This window comes from Anthonomus grandis, chromosome 15 (genome assembly GCF_022605725.1).
Source record: "Anthonomus grandis grandis chromosome 15, icAntGran1.3, whole genome shotgun sequence".
Classification (NCBI taxonomy): Eukaryota; Metazoa; Arthropoda; class Insecta; order Coleoptera; family Curculionidae; genus Anthonomus; species Anthonomus grandis.
This window is the reverse complement of record NC_065560.1, coordinates 13,312,252-13,332,446: the sequence shown is the minus strand read 5'-3', so window position 1 is coordinate 13,332,446 and position 20,195 is coordinate 13,312,252. Positions and strand designations below refer to the sequence as shown.

The 20,195-nt window shown below is 34.0% G+C and overlaps 1 protein-coding gene and 1 long non-coding RNA gene across 3 annotated transcripts in view; both read left to right on the top strand.

Annotated features, from left to right (window-relative positions):
• Nucleotides 1-20,195, top strand: part of LOC126745146 (voltage-dependent T-type calcium channel subunit alpha-1G-like) — a 111,149-nt gene that overhangs the window by 18,156 nt on the left and 72,798 nt on the right. For both annotated transcript variants that reach the window (XM_050452866.1, XM_050452867.1), the window contains exons 2-8: nt 3,356-3,595; nt 6,213-6,384; nt 13,385-13,499; nt 13,557-13,791; nt 13,848-14,025; nt 14,411-14,690; nt 14,749-14,841. In XM_050452866.1, coding sequence (XP_050308823.1) covers nt 3,445-3,595; nt 6,213-6,384; nt 13,385-13,499; nt 13,557-13,791; nt 13,848-14,025; nt 14,411-14,690; nt 14,749-14,841 — 1,224 coding nt within the window. In that variant the 5' untranslated portion in view covers nt 3,356-3,444. The remainder of the gene's footprint in view (nt 1-3,355; nt 3,596-6,212; nt 6,385-13,384; nt 13,500-13,556; nt 13,792-13,847; nt 14,026-14,410; nt 14,691-14,748; nt 14,842-20,195) is intronic.
• LOC126745156 (uncharacterized) lies at nt 8,955-10,349 on the top strand. The gene is made up of 3 exons (XR_007663448.1): nt 8,955-10,013; nt 10,072-10,143; nt 10,200-10,349. It is a non-coding gene; the product is annotated as an uncharacterized LOC126745156 (long non-coding RNA).

Sequence of the window (20,195 nt, the reverse complement as noted above, 5' to 3'; positions counted from 1 at the left end):
TATTCTTTATCTATGGTCAGATTTAGGAAAAATCGAATAAGAGTATGGTTTCGATTTTGACCCCCAGCAGCATCACTAAACACGTGCAATTCCGTGATTTTATCTGGAATTTGTTTAATATAATCATTCAGGAATGAAGCTACCTCGTTTGGTCAGTGCCGTCATGACACGTGTAAAATGTTGCAGCATTAGTTTTTAAATCATGTATCCCAAAAACATATTGCCACACTTTTCGTAGGTAAAAGACATCATTGACGGGCATAAAAGGTTATGGTAAATTTTGCATATAATCGAAAACGATAGCTCCTACATGCTCGTTGTTATTGCATAGATAGAAAGAAAGAAAGAAAGAAAGAAAGAAAATGTGCTATATTACGTAAGACAACAAAATCTTGTGTACAAGCATCCTAAAAACTAAAAAATTCCAAATTCACTTTAAATTTCAAATTTCAAACAAACATAACATCTAAGACACTTTACCATAAAATTTACACGCATTACCAAAATTAATCATAACAAAACAGATTGAGAAAAAAAAAGCATCTTTTTGATAAATTTCATTAAAAAATAAGTAAAGCTGTCAATAAAACAGAATTTAGAAGAAGTAAATTAAATTATTTAACAGGAAACAAAACTAAAACACTAAAATGATGTCAGAGCACAGGTTAAAAGGTATCATTAAAAAAATCGTCAAGGCTATAATATGCCCTGGATAATAAAAGTGATTTTAATTCCTTTTTGAATCTCTTAACTTCTAAAATTTGTCTGATACATAGAGGAACATGGTTGTAAATTTTTTTGCTAAGGTATATAAGTGAGTTCTTGGTGAGGGAGGATGTAGGGATTGGTAAGGGAAAATCGTTAACCTGGCGAGTCATATGACCAGTGTTAGAGGGAGGTTTAGGACATTTATGAATAAGAGTAGCTGTTTCTAAGATAAAAAGAGAAAAAAGAGTTATGATTTTTTGAGATATAAAGAGAGGTTTACAAGAATCTCTTAACCCAGCGGAACATAGGTATCTAACTGCCTTTTTTGAATCACAAAAATTATGTTTAATAATCCCTTGTTGCTTAAACCCCAAAAAGGCAAGCCATAACGAAGGTGGGACTCAATAAGAGAAAAGTACACTGAACGTGCAACTACCCCTCCCAGCTCATGCCCCCCATATTTAACAGTTTTTTCAAATCTGTATTTTCCAAGCAAAACATTTCGTACATCTTCTTTGCGGTCAAAGAAGCATCAAGGTAGGTAAGAGGTTTACTACCATAATGGGTCTCTTTTTTTGGAAATTTCCTTATATGCTCATCTATTTTCAAAATGGCGGCGTCGGGTAAAGCATTGCCACGTTTAATGTGTTGACCTCGTCTGTCAGTTGGCCTATCGCCATTTAATAGAAGTGAAGTTAAACGAAAAACTGCTTTTACTGACAAAGCATACAAACTAAGAAATGCTTTTTTGTATACCTGGATACGTTCTTTTCCATGTAGTACATAGAACACAAAATTGCTTCGGCGTTCTTGCTTAGGCTCTTGATTCCTTAATCTACGTCTCTTGACTTCTTTAGTATTAATAAGACCCATTAAAAAAGTGTCTTGTTCATTCTTTGGTTTTCCAGAATAAAGAGATTCAAAAATTAATTTCTTTTTTTCTTCAGAAAATTTCTCTGTGCATTTGAACTTGCAACTAAAAAAAAACACAAAAATTACAAATCTATAATTATTAAAATATAGAAATATTATGTTGAAATATTTGCGTCATTGAAATCTATGTAAAAAGATATGTATTTTTACTTTTATATTACCTATATAAATAACTTAAAAATAAATTTAAAAAATACATTACAAAAACGTTAACAAACAAAAATGCTTGCTATTTTTCCTTTTTGATTAATATAACTTTTATTAAGTATTCGGGATTTTATTGGTTTATTGGTATATTATTTTTGTATTTTTTACAGTTTCGTACCCCCTTTTTTCGTTTCGGTTGTAACTCACTACTTCCCCCAGAGGTATCAGACATTGTGCTAATAAATAAAGTTAAACAAAATATTTTTTGTTTATATTTACAAAATGGCAACTGTTAACAGAGCACACACTCACGCACATGTGCCGTCAACTAAATCAATAAACATCAAACCCAAAAATGGATGAGAGAATGAGAGATCAACGGAAACCCCTCCACCATCCATAGCGATGCTAGCGCCACGAGAATTCCTGTATAAAGTAACAAGTCCCGGACAAGTTCCCTTTATACAGTAAATCAAAATTTCATCCTATGATATTTTTCCTATCGCGAGCAGGAGAAGTTTCCTTTATAGACTAGGTGATCCGTTGACATTAATTCTACAATATCTATTATATGTTAGTTTAATTTCGTCCAAATGTGAACTTGTTCCCTTTATACAATAAGCGCTTCAATTATGTTATTGTATAGCTTTTTCACATGGTGATCTGGGCTATTGGTGGTCATTTATTGATGATTTTATAGAAAGATCCTATTCATGACATTTAAAAGTACCTTAATCACTAATTAGGGTATTTCGTTGCTGTTCAATCAACTAATTCGATACTACAGCCTACTAAGATTTGCGCTAGTTCTATAACCTTTATTCTTATAGTTTTGATTTCGAATTTTTTCAAAATAAGATGTGTTTGAACAGATATTTTCATTGCCATAAGTTTCAAAAAGAAAGTCGGCAGCACTAATAAAACTGTTTAATGTAGTTAAATTACCATTGTGCGGAAAGATGATGTCTATGTTCTTTTCAAATTTGATTTAAATGTAAAGTTATTTCGCGTCAGTATTTATTTTAAAAATTAGAGATTTAAGATTTATCAAAATAAAAGTATGATTAGAAATATTAAAATAATTCTTCATATTGACTTTACCCTGATTAAAGTAACAGTAGCGATTATGTTAAAAAAACTTCAGGGAAAGGATCTTAAAATAGATTTGGGCACTAACCGCTTTTGACATCTTTCAACATTTTTCTTACTCAAAAGTGAATCTCGCTATCCTCTGGTCTAGTCTCTCTTGTCAGAGGGCCTTTATTGTTTTTTCGTGGTTTACGCTACTTTAGAGTTTAATTAACTGCCTCCACGTTCGTTTGAGAACCAAGGTGTTAACACTTATTGCTCTCAATCTTAAACCTGCACTGCATCCTACTAAATGGTTGCGCCATTTAAATGTTTAATAATGTTGTGATGCTTTTAAAAAAATATTATTTATAAATTTACAGACAAGAAATACTAGATACCAGCATAAAAAGCGAAGATAAGAATAAAACAAAATAAATTAAATAATATACAAAGCGGTTACTATTACGTCCAATACTGATGAAATTAATTTTTTTAGATAAAAACCTGCTTCGATAGACTTAAAAAAATGGTCTACTTCACGTTGATTGCATATAGTAAAACAAACAAACTCTAGTGAGCGAAGAAATGCTTTACAACGCTGCTGCGGGTTATTCCCATTGCCGATTCGGCTCTGATAGTTTGATTCATAGAAGAAACTCTTCAGCTTACGTTCTAGGACCAAACAGAGATGCAGACGCATTCGATAGTGGAGACTCGACCTTATCCGATTTAGATGGTAAGAAATAAAAACAAATAGTTACTCCGCTAAATATAACGTTATGTATGCGACAAGGAATTAATAAATTTTTTTTGGTATTTGATTTGGTAATTTCGAATGTTGACTGTACGGTCATAGAATCAGACATGCCGATTTCGAGGGTTGATCAATATCACCCCCCGCTACTCGTCTATGTTAATAACTTAAAAATCGAAAAATCACCATCATTTGAACTATGCAGAAATGCACCCAAGACGTTCAATTTTCGAAGGGCCAATTTTCCTTTGTTGTACGGTTCAATATTGCATGCAAATTGGGAACAATTGTTTAAGTGTTTGGGTGTCAACGAAGCCTGTGACCATTTATATAACTCTCTTAACGTTATGTTTCAGAACACTGTACCTTTGAGGAAGGATCGAAGGCGTCGGTATCCTCCCTGGTTTACCTCAGAGATCATACAGTTAATTAAAAGTAAAGAATCAGCCCACAAGAATTATAAAAGATATAATACAATCTACCATTATGATAAATTTAAAAACATACGAACTACTCTCAAAACAGTAAAAACAAACGCATATAATAACTATTTACGTAATATAGAAACGAATATTTGCAGGGATAGTTCTGAGTTTTGGAGGTACATTCAAATGAGGAAGGGCGATTCTAGAATACCGGGTATTATAAGGGATGGTGCCGATGAGTTTTCGAATCCACAATCGATAGTTGATGCTTTCGCCAATTTTTTTCAGAGTGTTTACATTGAGTCTGACGCTAACAACTTTACTTCATCTACACTAAAACATTGTCAAAGTGATGTAACTTTAAATTATTTAAATGAGTCTGATATTATTGAAGCCTCCAAAAAACTTAAAAACAAGTCAACTTGCGGTACAGACTTTATTCCGAGCTTCATAGTGAAAGACTGTATTGCGGCATTGGCGAAACCATTGACTTACATTTTTAACCTTTGCATACGCACAGGTATATTTCCTTCTTGCTGGAAGATAGCGCGAGTCATACCAATCTTTAAAAAGGGCGATAAGTCGGAGCTTCGAAATTATAGACCTATATCTATTTTATGCAATTTTTCCAAGCTCTTTGAAATTTGTATTCATAAACAACTGTACAATCAAGTTAAATCTTTCATCTCTATCGATCAGCACGGGTTTGTGGAGCAGAGATCATGTGTCACAAACCTGAGCTGTCTTTCTGAATATGTGTGTCAGGCGCTTAATGCTAGAGGTCAGGTAGATGTCCTTTACATGGACTTTCAGAAGGCGTTTGATCAGGTAGATCTCAGAATTTTATTTAAAAAACTGGATTATCTGGGCTGTTCCACAGGTCTGTTAAGTTTTCTTTCCTCGTATCTCAATGGGCGTAGGCAGTTTGTCGAGATCGACGGCTTTCGTTCTTCTCAATATATAGTGAAATCTGGAGTTCCCCAGGGAGCAAATTTATTTGTTGTTTATATTGTTTATTAACGATCTCGCATCAATCATCTCTTGTTATAAATTGCTTTTTGCCGACGATCTGAAAATTTACACTAAAATTAACTGTTTAGCCGACTGCAACATCTTCAAGAAGTATTAAATAGTATTAATAGCTGGTGTCAGAATAACAGACTTTTTCTTAATGTATCAAAATGTTTTCTTGTTTCCTATTGTAGAAATAAAACTTCTATACAATATGATTACCATATACAGAATCTTTCTTTAACAAGATGCCATGAAATCAAGGATTTGGGTGTAACGTTTGATGAAAATTTTGACTTTAAAAGCCACATTCAGAATATTGTACTATCATCATGCAGGTCTTTGGGGTTTATTATTAGAAATTGTCGTAATTTTAACGATACCAGCATGGTACTATTATTATATCAATCTTTTGTACGCTCAAGACTCGAGTATGCGTCACTTATATGGCATCCAATATATGAAACTGAAATCAAAAACGTTGAATATATACAACGCTGGTTTATAAAGTATTTGCACTATAGGGAAGATGGCGTTTATCCAGCCAGAGGCACTTGCCAAAATGTCATGCTTGGACGATTCAATATGAAAACCTTACTCGATCGTCGTGTGACAACGGCTATAACTTTCTTATATAAGCTAGTAAACAACAAAATAGACTGCATTTCACTCCTAAATCAGATTTGGTACATTGTCCCAAGGATAAACTCCAGAAATTCTCGCACTTTTTATTGCAACAGAGCATTAAATAATATTTTCAAGAGAGCTCCGATTTTTTACATATGTAATTTGTTTAATACGCTTTGTAACTACAACATAGATCTATTTGTTGATACGCTATCTTCTGTGCTGAGGCTACTCAATCAATAACCTAGTATTACAACCTGTAAGTACCTGTCTAATGCTGTTTGTTATTTAGAAGTGTGGCATAAAGGTTTGTTGAGTTCTTTTTTTTTTATTTTTTTTTCTTTTCTTTTTGTTTATTCTTTAAATTAGTTTTAACTGTTTTACTTTACTACTTTGTTTTTTTGCATTTAATTTTTATTCTGTTATTATTGTTTTGATTTGTATTTTTTTTTCTGCACTTCCTGTAAGTGGGTGACCGTTGGAAATAAAGACTTATTTATTTATTTATTTATTTAATAAAATAATTTTTTTTTTAGAGTCTGAGTCATACTCAGGGTCAGGCTCAAATGGTTCGGAAAATTCCGGCTCAGAAGCAGGTATAACTGGGGATCCAAACTTGCCATATCCAGGTATTGTACCGGTTACACTAAAATATTTGTCACAAACGACGAGGCCCAGAAGTTGGTGTTTGGCTCTAATATCGAATCCGTATCCTTTTTCATCGAGTTAGAATTAACGAAAGTTCTTCCAGAAATAAATGTTATGACAACGATCATAATTATGATTCTCATCACATTGCCAACCATGGTGATGTTACAGGTCAATTAGTGTTAAGCTTTTAATGGAAGGGCTTCACCAATCTTCTATTTAGTAGCTTATTTAAAAATGGTGCCGCCGGCGCGGCGGAGCCTTTCAGCGGCCATTGATGATAAAAGAAACCGAAAAATAGATTTATGTTGGAGGATATAAAACTATACAAATAAAGGTTGGAGTAGAAAAATTGCTGAAGAGATTCTGTCTGACCGCTAATGGGTATTTACTAATGGTAGATTCGGTTGGGAGCTACTAATTTCGTCAAGGGACAATTTTTATATCTAATATGACTAATTTTGAACTGTAGATCTTAACGCATATGCGTCCAGTTTTCTGAATAAACTAAAAAAATACCATTTTTTTTAACAAAAGAATGTGGAATCTATTTAGACCTAAATCTTTTAATGTTTTTCTTTTTGGTAAACAGGGTGTTTCATATGCTTATGCTCAAATTTTGGGAGCAATAGTAGCCTTAATTCTAAGACTAAAAGTTACAAAATTTGAGGTCTATCTTTATTCGTTTTAAAGTTACAAAAATATGTAAGCAGAATAATTCGTATATTAAATTTTATTTTGTAACTCTCTAATCAATAATATTTTTTAAAATGCTAAGTACAGCTCGCATCCGAGTAGGCTAGTGCCACATTCTCTATTGCCCCTTCCTTTTATTAAATTTGTTGGACAGTGTATGATACACACTCCACTAATTCTTCTTTGATGCTTGTAACTGTGTGTCTAATACATCTTTGATCCGTTCCTGAAAATAAAACTCTAGATGATTATTATCAGGTAATAGGACAACTACGACCAATCAAAAAATAAAATTATGGATAATAATTATGATTTTTAAAATTCTGAACGGCAATATCGAAATAAGCTCGTATACCATCCATTGGGAACTATATGCCTCTTCTTACAAAAAGGAAAAAATCCTATAAAAGTGGTGGCAATTCTTCAGTAGGAGTAGGTAATTGTCTGCATTAATTCTCAAAGAAAAAAAAAATGCAAGGAGCAACTCATCGATTAAGATACAATAAACTAAATGACAATCATGGTCTTCATCAAGTGAATTCCACGTCTTTATTCACGTTTTGAAATTCGCCAAAGAGTTGTCTGTGATACTCCTTGTCTATTAAGTGCACTGATAGTGGTACTTCTAATAACAGCAGCTAACACTCATCTAGATCTACTGAAAAAGATACTTCTCTATTTAAAAGAAAATTACCTAATCCGCATTCTCGAAACTGTTTGTGTGTTGCCAGTAATATGCTGTAAAGAGGGATGCGTCTATTGGGAAACCGATACCAGTACTCGATAATTATTGCTTCACGTGCGTTCTCGTTGTAGTAACCAAATGAAGACCACAGGGGAAAAACGATCCAAGTCCAAAATTGTCAAATTTTTGATTATTCGCTATTTTTATACCCTTTCCCTGGTACTTTAACGTGCCATAAAATATTCTTCAGAATACCGATCGTAGTCCACTAAAATCAGCGATATAAGCACAGATGTAAATAGCTCCGCACGGTGCGGAGCTATTTACATCTGTGATATAAGTTTGGTACACTTGGAATAACGATCCAAGTCCGCCCGAACTCGACAAAGAACGGTCGAAGTCCACAATGTGTCCGCTTAAATCGTTTAAGATTCGTTAGCAATTTAGTCGTTATTGTTGTATCGTCCTAAGAGGTTGTTGGCGTTGTGTATAGTTTGTTTTGCTATCTTGAAATGTCGGAAGAAAGTAATAGTAGTGACAGTGATATACCTTTAAGTGTTTTGAAAAACAGTAAAGAAAGACTAAAGCTTGGACGTGTAAGTGATGGCAAAATTTTTGAGAAATCATACTTATGAGACAGGTAATGCATGTGGCTGCAAAAGATTTCGTTGTTTTGAGGTTATATCCACTGAAAAAAGACGAAAAATCATTCAAAACTTTAATAGCTTAGAAAATAGAAATAGTCAACACAGCCATTTATGCGGATTAATCGGGATTAAGAATGTTAGTAGAAGAAGACCTAGACAAAACGAGAACACAGCAAGGCTTAAAGATAACTCGTATACGTTTAAAGTAAGAATTGAACTAGATTGCGAGGGCGGCATGATGGAAGAAATTGAGATATGTCAAAAAGCTTTTATATCGTTACACGAGAGTACCAATCGCCGTATTATGACTATGAAAGACTACCTAAAGAAAGGCGGTTATTGTTTTTCTGATATGAGGGGGAAACATCAGAATCGCCCTCACCGATTGAGCTCTCAGTTAATCGAAAATGTGCGTAACCACATAAAATCTTTTAAAAGTAGGAAGTCACATTACAGCCATAAAAAATCATTAAAGATCTACCTCCCTGAAGAGCTCAACGTTAAGAAAGTGCACAAAATGTACGGCGACAAATTCCCCAATGACCCAATAAGTTATGAAGCATACAGACAAATTTTCGTCAAAGATTTTAATATTAGTTTCGGTTATCCTCGCTCCGATACGTGTAGTGTGTGTGATAAACACATAGTTAAAATGAAGTCACTACAAGAGAAACTAAAGAACACTATCGAAAACGAGGCACAGTTGGAATTACAAAATGAATTTAAAGGTTTGGAAAATGAAAATAGATTGCATAAACTTAAAGCAGCTACTTTCTATACTAGAAAGCGACACGCTAAAATACAGTCCAGAAAAAATGAGTCAATTGAAGCTATAACCATGGACTTTTCCAAAAATCTTCCTACAACCAACATCACTACCAATGATGTATACTACAAAAGGCAATTGACCTGTCAGTTTTAATATTCATAAGCTCTCAACCAATGAGGCTGTTTTTTATACATACCCTGAGATTATTGCCAAGAAAGGTGCTGATGAAGTCGCGTCTTTATTACATGATTTTTGCCATAATATTCTAGGACAAACTGTTAGATGTTTGGAAATATTGTGCGACTCATGCGCAGGCCAAAGTAAGAATTACACCATTATACACCTCTTACATCATATGGTCCATAAAGAAGGTAGGTTTGATAAAATCAAAATTACATTTCCGATTCGGGAGCACTCGTACTTAGAGTGCGATAAAGACTTTGCTCTTATCAAACAGAAAACAAGAGTTGAAGTTCCATCCCAATGGGTCGAGGTTTTTAAAAGTGCTAGGGTTAAACCAATGCCACTTAATGTTATTGAGTGTACTACAGACATGTTCCATGCATGGACAAAATTTTAAACCCCTCAATATAAAAAAACCTGTCCATTTCCAACAAGGCTAATAAAAGAACTAATAATAAGCCATCAACAAATGACGAATAATTCAAATGCGAGAAAGTTACAATGGAGCTATGTCAAGTTTTGTTCTAATACCCCTAAGGCCAGGCATAGCGGCTGCAACACCGGACAATGGCCTCAAACCTATTCCCAAGTTGAAGTATGACCAACTGCAGGAACTTAAGAAGTTTGTAGATAAAACGTCACAAATCTACCACACTAATTTGCCTTATCATATATGCCTAATAATAGGACTGTAGATGATGCAGATATTGTAAGTGACAGCGATGAAGTTATATTTTCTACTAATAATAAGGTCATTTCTTTTTCAGCAAAAGTAACTATCAATACCAATGTCTATTATAATGTCCGTGCCAAACATAACGTGCTACTTTGGAATGAAGGTAAGCTACAACGGTCAAATATTAAGATCCTTAGTAATGTTATATTCTTGTTATAGCGGCGTTCAAACCTAATTCTTGTGGAATTGGATCGTTTCTCGGTACACCGAAGAGAAGGAATCTTCAATTATTTTTTTTTCCAAAATTCTGTTTATTTTTTTATGATTTTTAGTAGTCCCTAAGTATTGCCCATGTTAATGACTTCTAATAAAAAAATAGTACAAAACGATTTATTTTTTATTGTTTTGCATGAAAGTCTTCAAACTTTCAAATTCGTTTTTCTCAAAAATATAAAAATGTGACTTAGATCGTTCTTCCCCTGTAGTCTTCAAATATAAAATGCATATCTGCATAGTCCTAGAAAGAAAATCGGTATAGTATTTAAAAAAATAATTTACAATTGAAACTAAAATGAAACTCGATATTTTAATGAAGATTGCTTTGAGTAACGTTTATTTTGGTGACATTAAAATAGAACAATCACTTTAGTTTTCAAAATAAATGTGAAACAAAAGAGACACCAGACAAGACAAGATAAATTTTTATTTGGTGTGCGAATTGAAATCTGTTTTATCACTATTTTCACAATCTAGTGTTTATAGTCTTAGAATTAAGTTTAATTTACGTCGCCAAATTTAAATCTAACCATTACTACGAAACATACTCTTATAGTTTTTTGTATTTTCTAGTTTTTGATAGACAAAACTATAATATAAACAATGAATTTAAAATAACATAGAAAATTCTTTCATAGTTTAACAGTAAAACGCTCTGTGTTAATGTTTTAAAAGATGGAATCAATACTAATTTTTACTTCCATTACCTAGTATGTAACTGGAGGAGAAAATAAGAATGTCATTTCAAATAGGAATTTATTTTAATTAGATTTAGAATTTATCCTAAAAACTTACTATTTCTCTATAACCGCCGTCATTTTATAACATTACATCTTTATCATCATATAGCAGCTTGTGTCGTCCACTGCTCCACTCCATCGGTATATCTGATCTAAATACATGTCGCACCTTGCTAAAGGCAAAGCAAGTCAGTCTTATCCTTTTGGTTAGTGCGCAGGTCTGATTGACCCTTCCCATTCGGATCTCATGTCCCAGATATTTGTAAGCTGTTACGTATTGAAAGTTTGTCATAAATTGGGTAATAGCAATGTTTATTTTCAAGACTCCTTTTTGGGTAGCTTCGGACAGTTTTGTTTACCTTAAGTCAGCCTGAAATCAGCATGATATCAATCAAAACATAAGTGCCAGTGATGTACGAAATTGTATCGCTTTATCGGATCCTCTTTTTGATCCTGAACCGATCTGTTTCCGCATGTATTTTTACTTTTGCTGTTGTATAAATGTTTCATAATTTGGAAATGTATTGATAGTCTATACAACAATGCGAGCGTTTTGAACAACACATGGTAATGAGGAATGCCTTCATAGTTGACGAATACTAGTCCTAAGAACTTGTTCTCTTGCGTGCTTTTTTCTGTTAATTAGTTTATCACCTGGAAATGCTCGTCTGTTCCATACTCGGCTCAAAAACCTGCTTGTTCTCTTCGCTGGTACTGATCTGAATGCTGGTTCTAAAATGGTGCGACAGGGAAGAAATGTCTTAGTGCCATTTACCAGAAAAAAAAATTAACGAACTCAAACCGCCAGTTCTGAGAGGTGAAACCATTCAATTTGCGACGGAGGAAAAAAATTTGGCGGTAACCTTAGATAGAATGCTTGACTGGAACTGATTATATGCAGTGATTATACACACAGGTCATCAGACCTTCGATCTCCTACGCCTCTGAGGTGTGGTGGAGCAAAACAACAGAATAACTGGCCAAAATAGAACTTAACTGCCTTCAAAGCATTCATATACCTGCATTCATAAATCGCATGCCAGCAAACAAACTCTGAATGGAATCAATTAAACTGATTGAGAAAATGTGCAATCATAGCACATCTGGAATTTCATCAGACCTAGGCCAAGGAAAATATTAAACCCAAATTCATACTCGGTCAACATACCAGACTGAACGGATTGGGATCAGAAATGGATAGAGCTGCAGAATGCGGATATCCGAGTATATTCAGTTGGCTTCAAATCCAATTAGCTTGGGTTCGTGCAATTTATATGGCTCTAGAAGCACTAGAATCTCCTACGTGCACATCTAGAGCAATATGGAGCTGCAAAAATGAGCTCATACTGCTTGGGGAAAGGAACAAAATTACCCTAACATGAATATCGGGACATGCTGGGCCTATAGGAAATGAGGCGGCTCATAGTCTTGGGAAAAAAAGGGAAGAATCCAACCTGATTAAACTAGCTTTAGGTATTGCCTACAATACGGCAAAACATACAATCACAACTCTGGTGCATAACAAAGCAAAGCGCTACTGAGAGGGATTACCAGGACTCAACCATCTGAAGGCTTTCATATCAGACGTAACAAGGAAGGTAACAGATACCATAAGGGAACTTAGCAGGAAGTACTTAAAAGTCCCAATGTAAATGGATACCGACCACTGCAGATGGTTAGGCGGAAATCGCCGAAAGCAGACTATGCTTGGCGGAGGACGAGACTGCAGAGCATATTCTATGCAGATGTCCGGGACTAGAGAGAACCAGGCAGGCCATCTTCGGCAATGCTTTACCTCAGATGAAAGATATTAGGAATGCCAGTCATATTATCTAATTAGGAAATTGTAAATACTTAGAAGTGAGCCACGATAGACCTCAGATAGATCGCAGTGCCCCACTTTGTGTTCTGCGAACACGTAACCTGACGGTAATGATTTTGTTGAATAATGTGTATAGGTGCGTCAACAGACTTATCAGTATGCTGCCTTTTTTTGCACATTAAGAATATGTAATATTGGTGGAGTTGTTCCTTTATCTAGGCGTTTATTGAAGAGTTATTTAAGATTGGTTATTACTTTGAATAACTCATTTCCTCCCAGTTTGGTGGCATCTAAAACAACATGATCTTCAGCAGGAGCTTTGTTTTGTTTATTTCTGATAACGACTTTAGCACCTCTTCGTTAGTATCTCTTTCGATCCTTGGTTTAGTATATGTATGTGTGTTTATTTTCAGATGCTTCTGCTTAAAAAAGGTCTTGAAAGAGGTCACTCTTATTGTCGTATACTTCTAGGTAATAGTAAAGTATGTAAATGACAATTGTAAGTCTTTATTTGTATACCATTTAAACTAGCGAAAAGCCAAAAAAGTTCCTTAAAAGTTATTTAGATGGTTTGAACGGGTATCCATGATGGTTATTTTATTAAACTGCATAACTTTGGGTATGTACCAACCCTGTGTCGATAAAGATCCCTGTTCTACCAGCAGATGCAGGATTTTACAGGTAAAATATCTTATAGTAAATGAACTAGAAAATGTACTGGCAATTTTTTTTTTCTAGAAATTTGATGATTTTATTTTTGCCTTCTTTTCCCTGGAAATGACTATAAAAATGATCGCTATGGGAGTTTATGGTAAAGGTTCTTACTTGGCAGACTCCTGGAATAGATTAGATATGTTCATAGTCTTCGCTGGAGCTTTCGAATATAGCTTACCAAATTTTAATGATTTAAATTTATCACCCGTGAGAACAATTCGAGTACTGAGACCATTGAGGGCCATTAATAGAATACCTAGTAAGTATTTTTAACACATTAAAAAGTCAAGAGGATTACGTTATTATATTTTTTAGGCATGAGGATATTAGTAATGCTATTACTGGACACTTTACCAATGTTGGGAAACGTGCTACTGCTCTGCTTTTTTGTGTTTTTTATTTTTGGAATTGTGGGTGTCCAATTATGGCATGGGGTATTACGGCAAAGATGCATTTTTAACAGGACCTTGTATCCACATGTGAGATGGCCTGGGTAATTTGACAAATTTAATTTTTAAATTGTGTTTTAGAATTTAATCGGAGGTAATGAGGAAATAATATTCTTTAGTATTCTGAGATTCAAACAAGCTCTGCTTAAATAACATATTTTATTTTCTTAATCAGCTACTAGATCAAAAAATTAATTGTCATGACAAGTGTAATTTAAATCGGCCTACCTAAATAAACAATAATAAAAAATAACTAAACAAATTTATGAATATGCAAACAAGTTGCCAATATAATATTCTGCACATATAAATACAATATCTGGATATAAACTTGGGAAAAAATATATCAAAATAACTTTGAGTTCGATAAAAGCTCATGCTCATATTATTCATCATGAATCATCAGATATGACTATCTATTTCTTTTAGGATACCCTTAACATATAAACCGCTAGACACTGATTACATATGCAGCAAAAGCAATCACTCTGGTATGCACAATTGCCATGACTTACCGCCATTTTTAAACGGTTCCATCGAATGTCAGCTAACATGGGAGGAAAAACAATTACCTCAGTACAGTCACGACGATAATTACTGCATTAATTGGAATTTGTATTATACTACGTGTTCAGATAATAACGATAACCCTTTCCAGAATACCATATCGTTTGATAATATTGGGCTAGCCTGGATCGCTATATTCTTAGTAAGGAAGTACTGATACTAAATAAAGGATAATTATACTAATGTGGAATTCATTTCAGGTTATATCGTTGGAGGGTTGGACCGAGATAATGTACTATGTACAAGATGGACATAGTTTTTGGGACTGGGTTTATTTTGTTCTGCTTATTGTCGTAAGTATCTAGTCGCATACAGGGTGCCCAACGAAAAGGTCGCATCCCCATTTGTGTCTCTCGGTATATTTCGGAAAAAGAATGCTCGGATACGTCATTTTTTATTTTTATCTAAATTGCCGGAGTCATGCTGCTAAAAACTAACTTTGATACAATTGTTAAAATTTTGTCTATGCAAACGTTGCATCGCTTACCGCATACAAATTCAATACAGAAAGATCGATTTAACGCCTTTCACATGGTAGCCATAATTATTAAAAGGGACGCAAATTTTGTAATGTTTGTAAATTTAAATCTTCCAATGTTTCTTTTAGCAATAAAGAAACTCGGAATACATTTATTATACATTAGTATTCCCATGATGCTGCGATAAATATTTGTGGTCTTCTTCCAATATGATGAGGATTTTCTTAATGCTACCTGCTGACTAAATGATAACACAACTTGTAACATGGGTTTCATGCTGCAAGAAATTCTCTTTAATAAACTCAAAAGTGATCATTCGTAGGGGGAATTTATATCTTTTTAAAACTCTCACCATTGGGCGTTGAGATATTCAAGCGTTTTCTGCAATATTCCTGGTTGAAATTCATGAGTCTAGATAGGTCACAGTGCCATAATTATTTATATATTTTACTGTATTTTTGTTAAATTTTATTACATTAGATTGGAAAAAAAGGTGAACGACTGTAATAATGCTTCCTCTAAAATCTATTGTCTCCCTACTTATACTAAATTAATAATAGTTTCGAATCATAATTCCTCATACAGTCCTACACTGGTTATTACTACCTATGTTAGTAGTAAAGCTGGGGCCGGTATATCTCTACCTAGAGAGATACTCTGAAGATACTGAGAACCTCATAGTTGCCAAGATGAATATTTTTGATAATGATTTTCAGCGCTAGCTTTGCATGCCCCGTCAGTAATCCTGTAATAATGCAGAGGTTCCTCTTACCTAGACTTGCTAGAGATTTAGATTTTGTGGAGTTTTACGGAATAGCTTCCCACAGGCATTCTTTGAGATTTTCCGCCATTCTCTTCTGCTTAGATATACAGGGTTTTTCACTTAAAACACCGCACGCCAATAATTCCAAAACAAAAATTATTATTTAATTTCTGCAAAAAGTGTATATTATAACTATATATAAGTAGATATTTTTTAAAGTGTAAAAAAATCGACGCCTGCAAAAAAGTAGACGTCGAAAAATTACTGGGTTAGAGAGACTTTAAAAATACACGCATACAAAAGTACATCTTATTTAAAAACTTTTTTGTTATTTACTCAAACTTATTTACTTTACTCGTTTCGGAGTTATACCGATTTTAATTAAATATTTATTAATTGATAACAATGTTATTAACGCTTATTTTTACAAGTATGTTATGACAGTTACTATGGCAACCATTGTTGTTAGAATTGTTTCAAGTGCAATTACGAACGTTAGTTGTTATTTTGTTATCAAAAATATTGTCACATTTTGTTACAAGAAATATCCAAATTTGTTCAGTTTAAAAAAACTAAGAATTATTATGTGAAAATGATGCAATTTAGCCATAGTAGAGATATTACTGTTTTTTTTTTTTAATGGTAAACACAAGCACAAGAGGAAAGTCCTATGTCACTCTTGGAGTGGTGCTTGCGCGAAGATATTTGTGGGCATTTATCTTGAATCGCTGCAGGTTGTATGCGTCGGGAAATATGTGAGGTGGAAGCCCGTTCCACAAAGAAGATATTCTCCAGATGAATGAGTCCCGATACAGCGATGTTCTTGGGGTAGGCAGGTGGACTCGATGTTGATGAGCCGCCACTGCTAGACGCGTCCTTCTTGCCGGAACAGCCCTGGGTGGAATCAGGCCTGCCATGTTTTCCCTGCCATAACCAGCTCCGGGCCATCAACGTTAGTCTTCATCGTAAATACTGCAGCCTGCGTTTTTTTAGCGTTAAAATTGACCAGTTTGTTACCGCCCCACTCCAAGATTGCTCTAATATCGTTGTTTGTTGAAGCTACTTGTTGCTGCCTAAGATTCTGAGAAGTTGCGGCTGTCGTTGGTTTGGCGGACTTAAATGTGGAAATAAGGGTGCTATCGTCCGCAAAGCTGTAAATTGGATTGACAGTGGTTCCTAGCAAATCGTTGATATATATCAAGAAAAGAGTGGGGGATAGAATGCATCCTTGAGGGACTCCAGCGTTAATGTTAAATTTGTCGGAGAGGTGTCCATCGACGGCTACGTAGGTGTTTAGAGAATGCAGGTACAATTATAGAAGTTGAAGTAAAAAGCGTCGCATAGAAGAGTCTCCAATGCAAAAAGTTGCTCTAAAAATTTAAGACAATATAGCAGCTTTATAAAACCTAAAAGAGATAGAAACAAGATGCTACAAATAATGAAAAAAATACTGCTGCTGTAATTCAGTACGTTGGTAATAACCTTACGATATCCCTATGAGAAATCAAATAAAATACCGGTGTTACCTTAAGTTCTTCCTGGAGAATTCTACAAAGAGACTCTTTCAACGAATTTTTGGTGTGAATGTTTAGTGCGGCATTTTAATCAAATGGATCTCACTTTTACGAAGGAACTTCAAGTGCACGTCGGTATTTAAGATTTCTTCAAATTACACTTTCGGAACTAATAGAAGTGCCTTTTGAAACTAGAATGAATATGGAGCTACAGCAAGATGGACCGCCTACACATAACGCTGAAACAGTAACAATGAAATTCAACAGATAGTTTGGTCCTAATAGATTGGTGAGGTGGCCGGCGAGGTCCCCGGACATTACAGCATGAGATTATTTTCTTTGGGATTACCTAAAGAATGTTGTCTATGAAGAATCTATCGAAGATATAGCTGATCTAATTAACAACATTAGTACAGCATGGACCGTCCTACAAGAGACCCAAACTCATCTATTAAAAGTCTTGATAGTTGTATTCGAATAGATGGACATAATTTTGAACAAAATTTTAAATCTGTTTTATTATTCAGTTAAGTGCGATAATATTTTGGTTATTAGATTGTAGGTACTTTACTGAATTTTATTCATTAGATTATTACAACTAAATGGCTTAAAAATAATAATATAAAATCATACTAAAATAGTTTCACTTTATAAATTAATATGAAATAATACAAAAGTCAGTAATATGGCATGTATCGTTTGCAATTACACTTAAAACAATTATTGTAAAACTAAAGTAAATAACAAAAAGTTTCAACAGCACAGATACGTACTAAAGTATGCACAGATATGTACTAAATATTTATTTTGTATGTACTCCACGACATAATGTACGTACACAGTATGTACCTCAAAAGACGTATTACGTCTTTATGGTACGTATACTATGGGCGTATATTGGACGTCCACTTTCCACAGGATTCTACGTTATATATGTAAACAGTAGTAATATTTTGGGGTTGATAGCCTTAAATAAGTCATTAAATTCACAAAACCAACTTTTAATTTGCCAACTTGACAATTCAACTTATTTTATTCTCGCGACCGCGTCAGGCCGGGGTCTGAGAAGTACCGTGTCGCATTTCCCGCCTCTTGCCGTGCTCGGCAATTCTGCTGGATCAGCTCTTTGGCGATCTGGAGATGTTTTTTAAGAAATCCGCTTACATATATACGTACTTTTAGGACACTACGTCCTAAAGGTCCATACGTAGGTACTTTTACGTCGTGTATTGGATATAATATTGTAGGCTTTTTCTTGTTGTCTAGGGGTTTCAATTAAAAAAAAAGCACTGAATCCTTTACTATGTTTATTGTCAGTGGAATAGTTAAAAAACAAAACACTGGTTCACATGTAAGAATTTCCGGTAAGTATGGCACTAAGGTATAAACTTCTTTAAACGTTTTAACTTCTTTAAATAACATATGAGAAAAATTACGTTTTTAGTTGGCTTTTGGTACGTCTTTCAATAAAAAACAATGCGCAAACGTCTTGCGTCTTTTGGAACAAAAGATACACGGGTCTTATCTTTTATTCCCATCTTTTAATTTAATAGCACAGTAACCCCGTCTTAACTTGCCCGTAAAAATATAAAAATTCGCGTATCGGGCTACTGATCGTGTCGTCGTCTTTCTTCTACCCTGCCAACTATTCAACTACCGTACGTTTAGCGGTCAAAATTATTATCAAAGAAGGTAAACGTCGGCATTTTAGCGAAAAACTAAAAGCGGTCTCTTATGTGTTTCGCCGCTACACCGAATTGTCGGCAAAATAAAACAGTTCGTTTAGAAACGTACTAGGAACTGAAATTTAATATATATTTTTTTTAAATATAAATTGGTTATACGTTTTTAAACAATTGAATCCCACAATATGATTTATTTTTTTTGTGTGGTAAAAAATATTTGGAAGAAAAAATAACTCATTAATAAAAATTAAAATTATATTGATATATAGAAAAAAAAAGTTTAAGAAAATATAAAAAAAACACCGTTTTTTTAATAATAATAATGATAATAATAATAATAATAATAATAAAATAAATTAATTAACTAATCTACAAGAAATTACCTTAAGTACATTACTAAAGATGAGAAAGTAATCGACGATCGATGTAGAAAATGCCTGCGCGTATATTTACCGGAGACAATTCAACATATAACATCAGGATGCACATCTCTATCAGCAGCCGAATATCTGCACCGACATAACTGTGTGGCAAAAATTATTCATCAAAAACTGGCAAAACTTTATCATGTAATTGGCGAAACTTGCCCCTATTACCAGCACAAACCAGAAACTGTACTTGAAAATGACGAATTTCGCCTCTACTGGGATAGAACTGTTTTGACCGATAGGACGCTGACTTCAAATAGACCAATATAATCTTAATAAACAAAGCTCAAAAGAAACCCTTTCTAATTGACATAGCAGTGCCAAATACCAACAATATCCTAGAAACGACACACACTAAACTTGCTAAATACGCAGATCTAGCTCACGAGATAAAACAACAATGGAGGCAAGATAATGTATATATACTCCCTCTAGTTATTTCATCCACTGGAATTGTCCCTTTAACACTGTCCAAAAACCTTAACGCATTGGGTCTTTCCTCCTGGACGATGAAATTGACAACACCGCTATCAGCGAGCTAAAACAGAAAAAAAAAATTATAATATAATTCAAGAGAAAAATCTTACAAAACATAACTAAATATATATTATCAATTTTCAATTAATAATAGGGCATATATTTTAAAATAGCAAATAGAAAGAAGACAGATTTAAAAAGTTTGAAGAAAAAGATGTTTGAAGTTTTAATATAGGCGTATTTTTTTTACTCAAGTCTCCTGCTGTAAATAATAATTAAAGATTTTATGTTAGAAGATTCG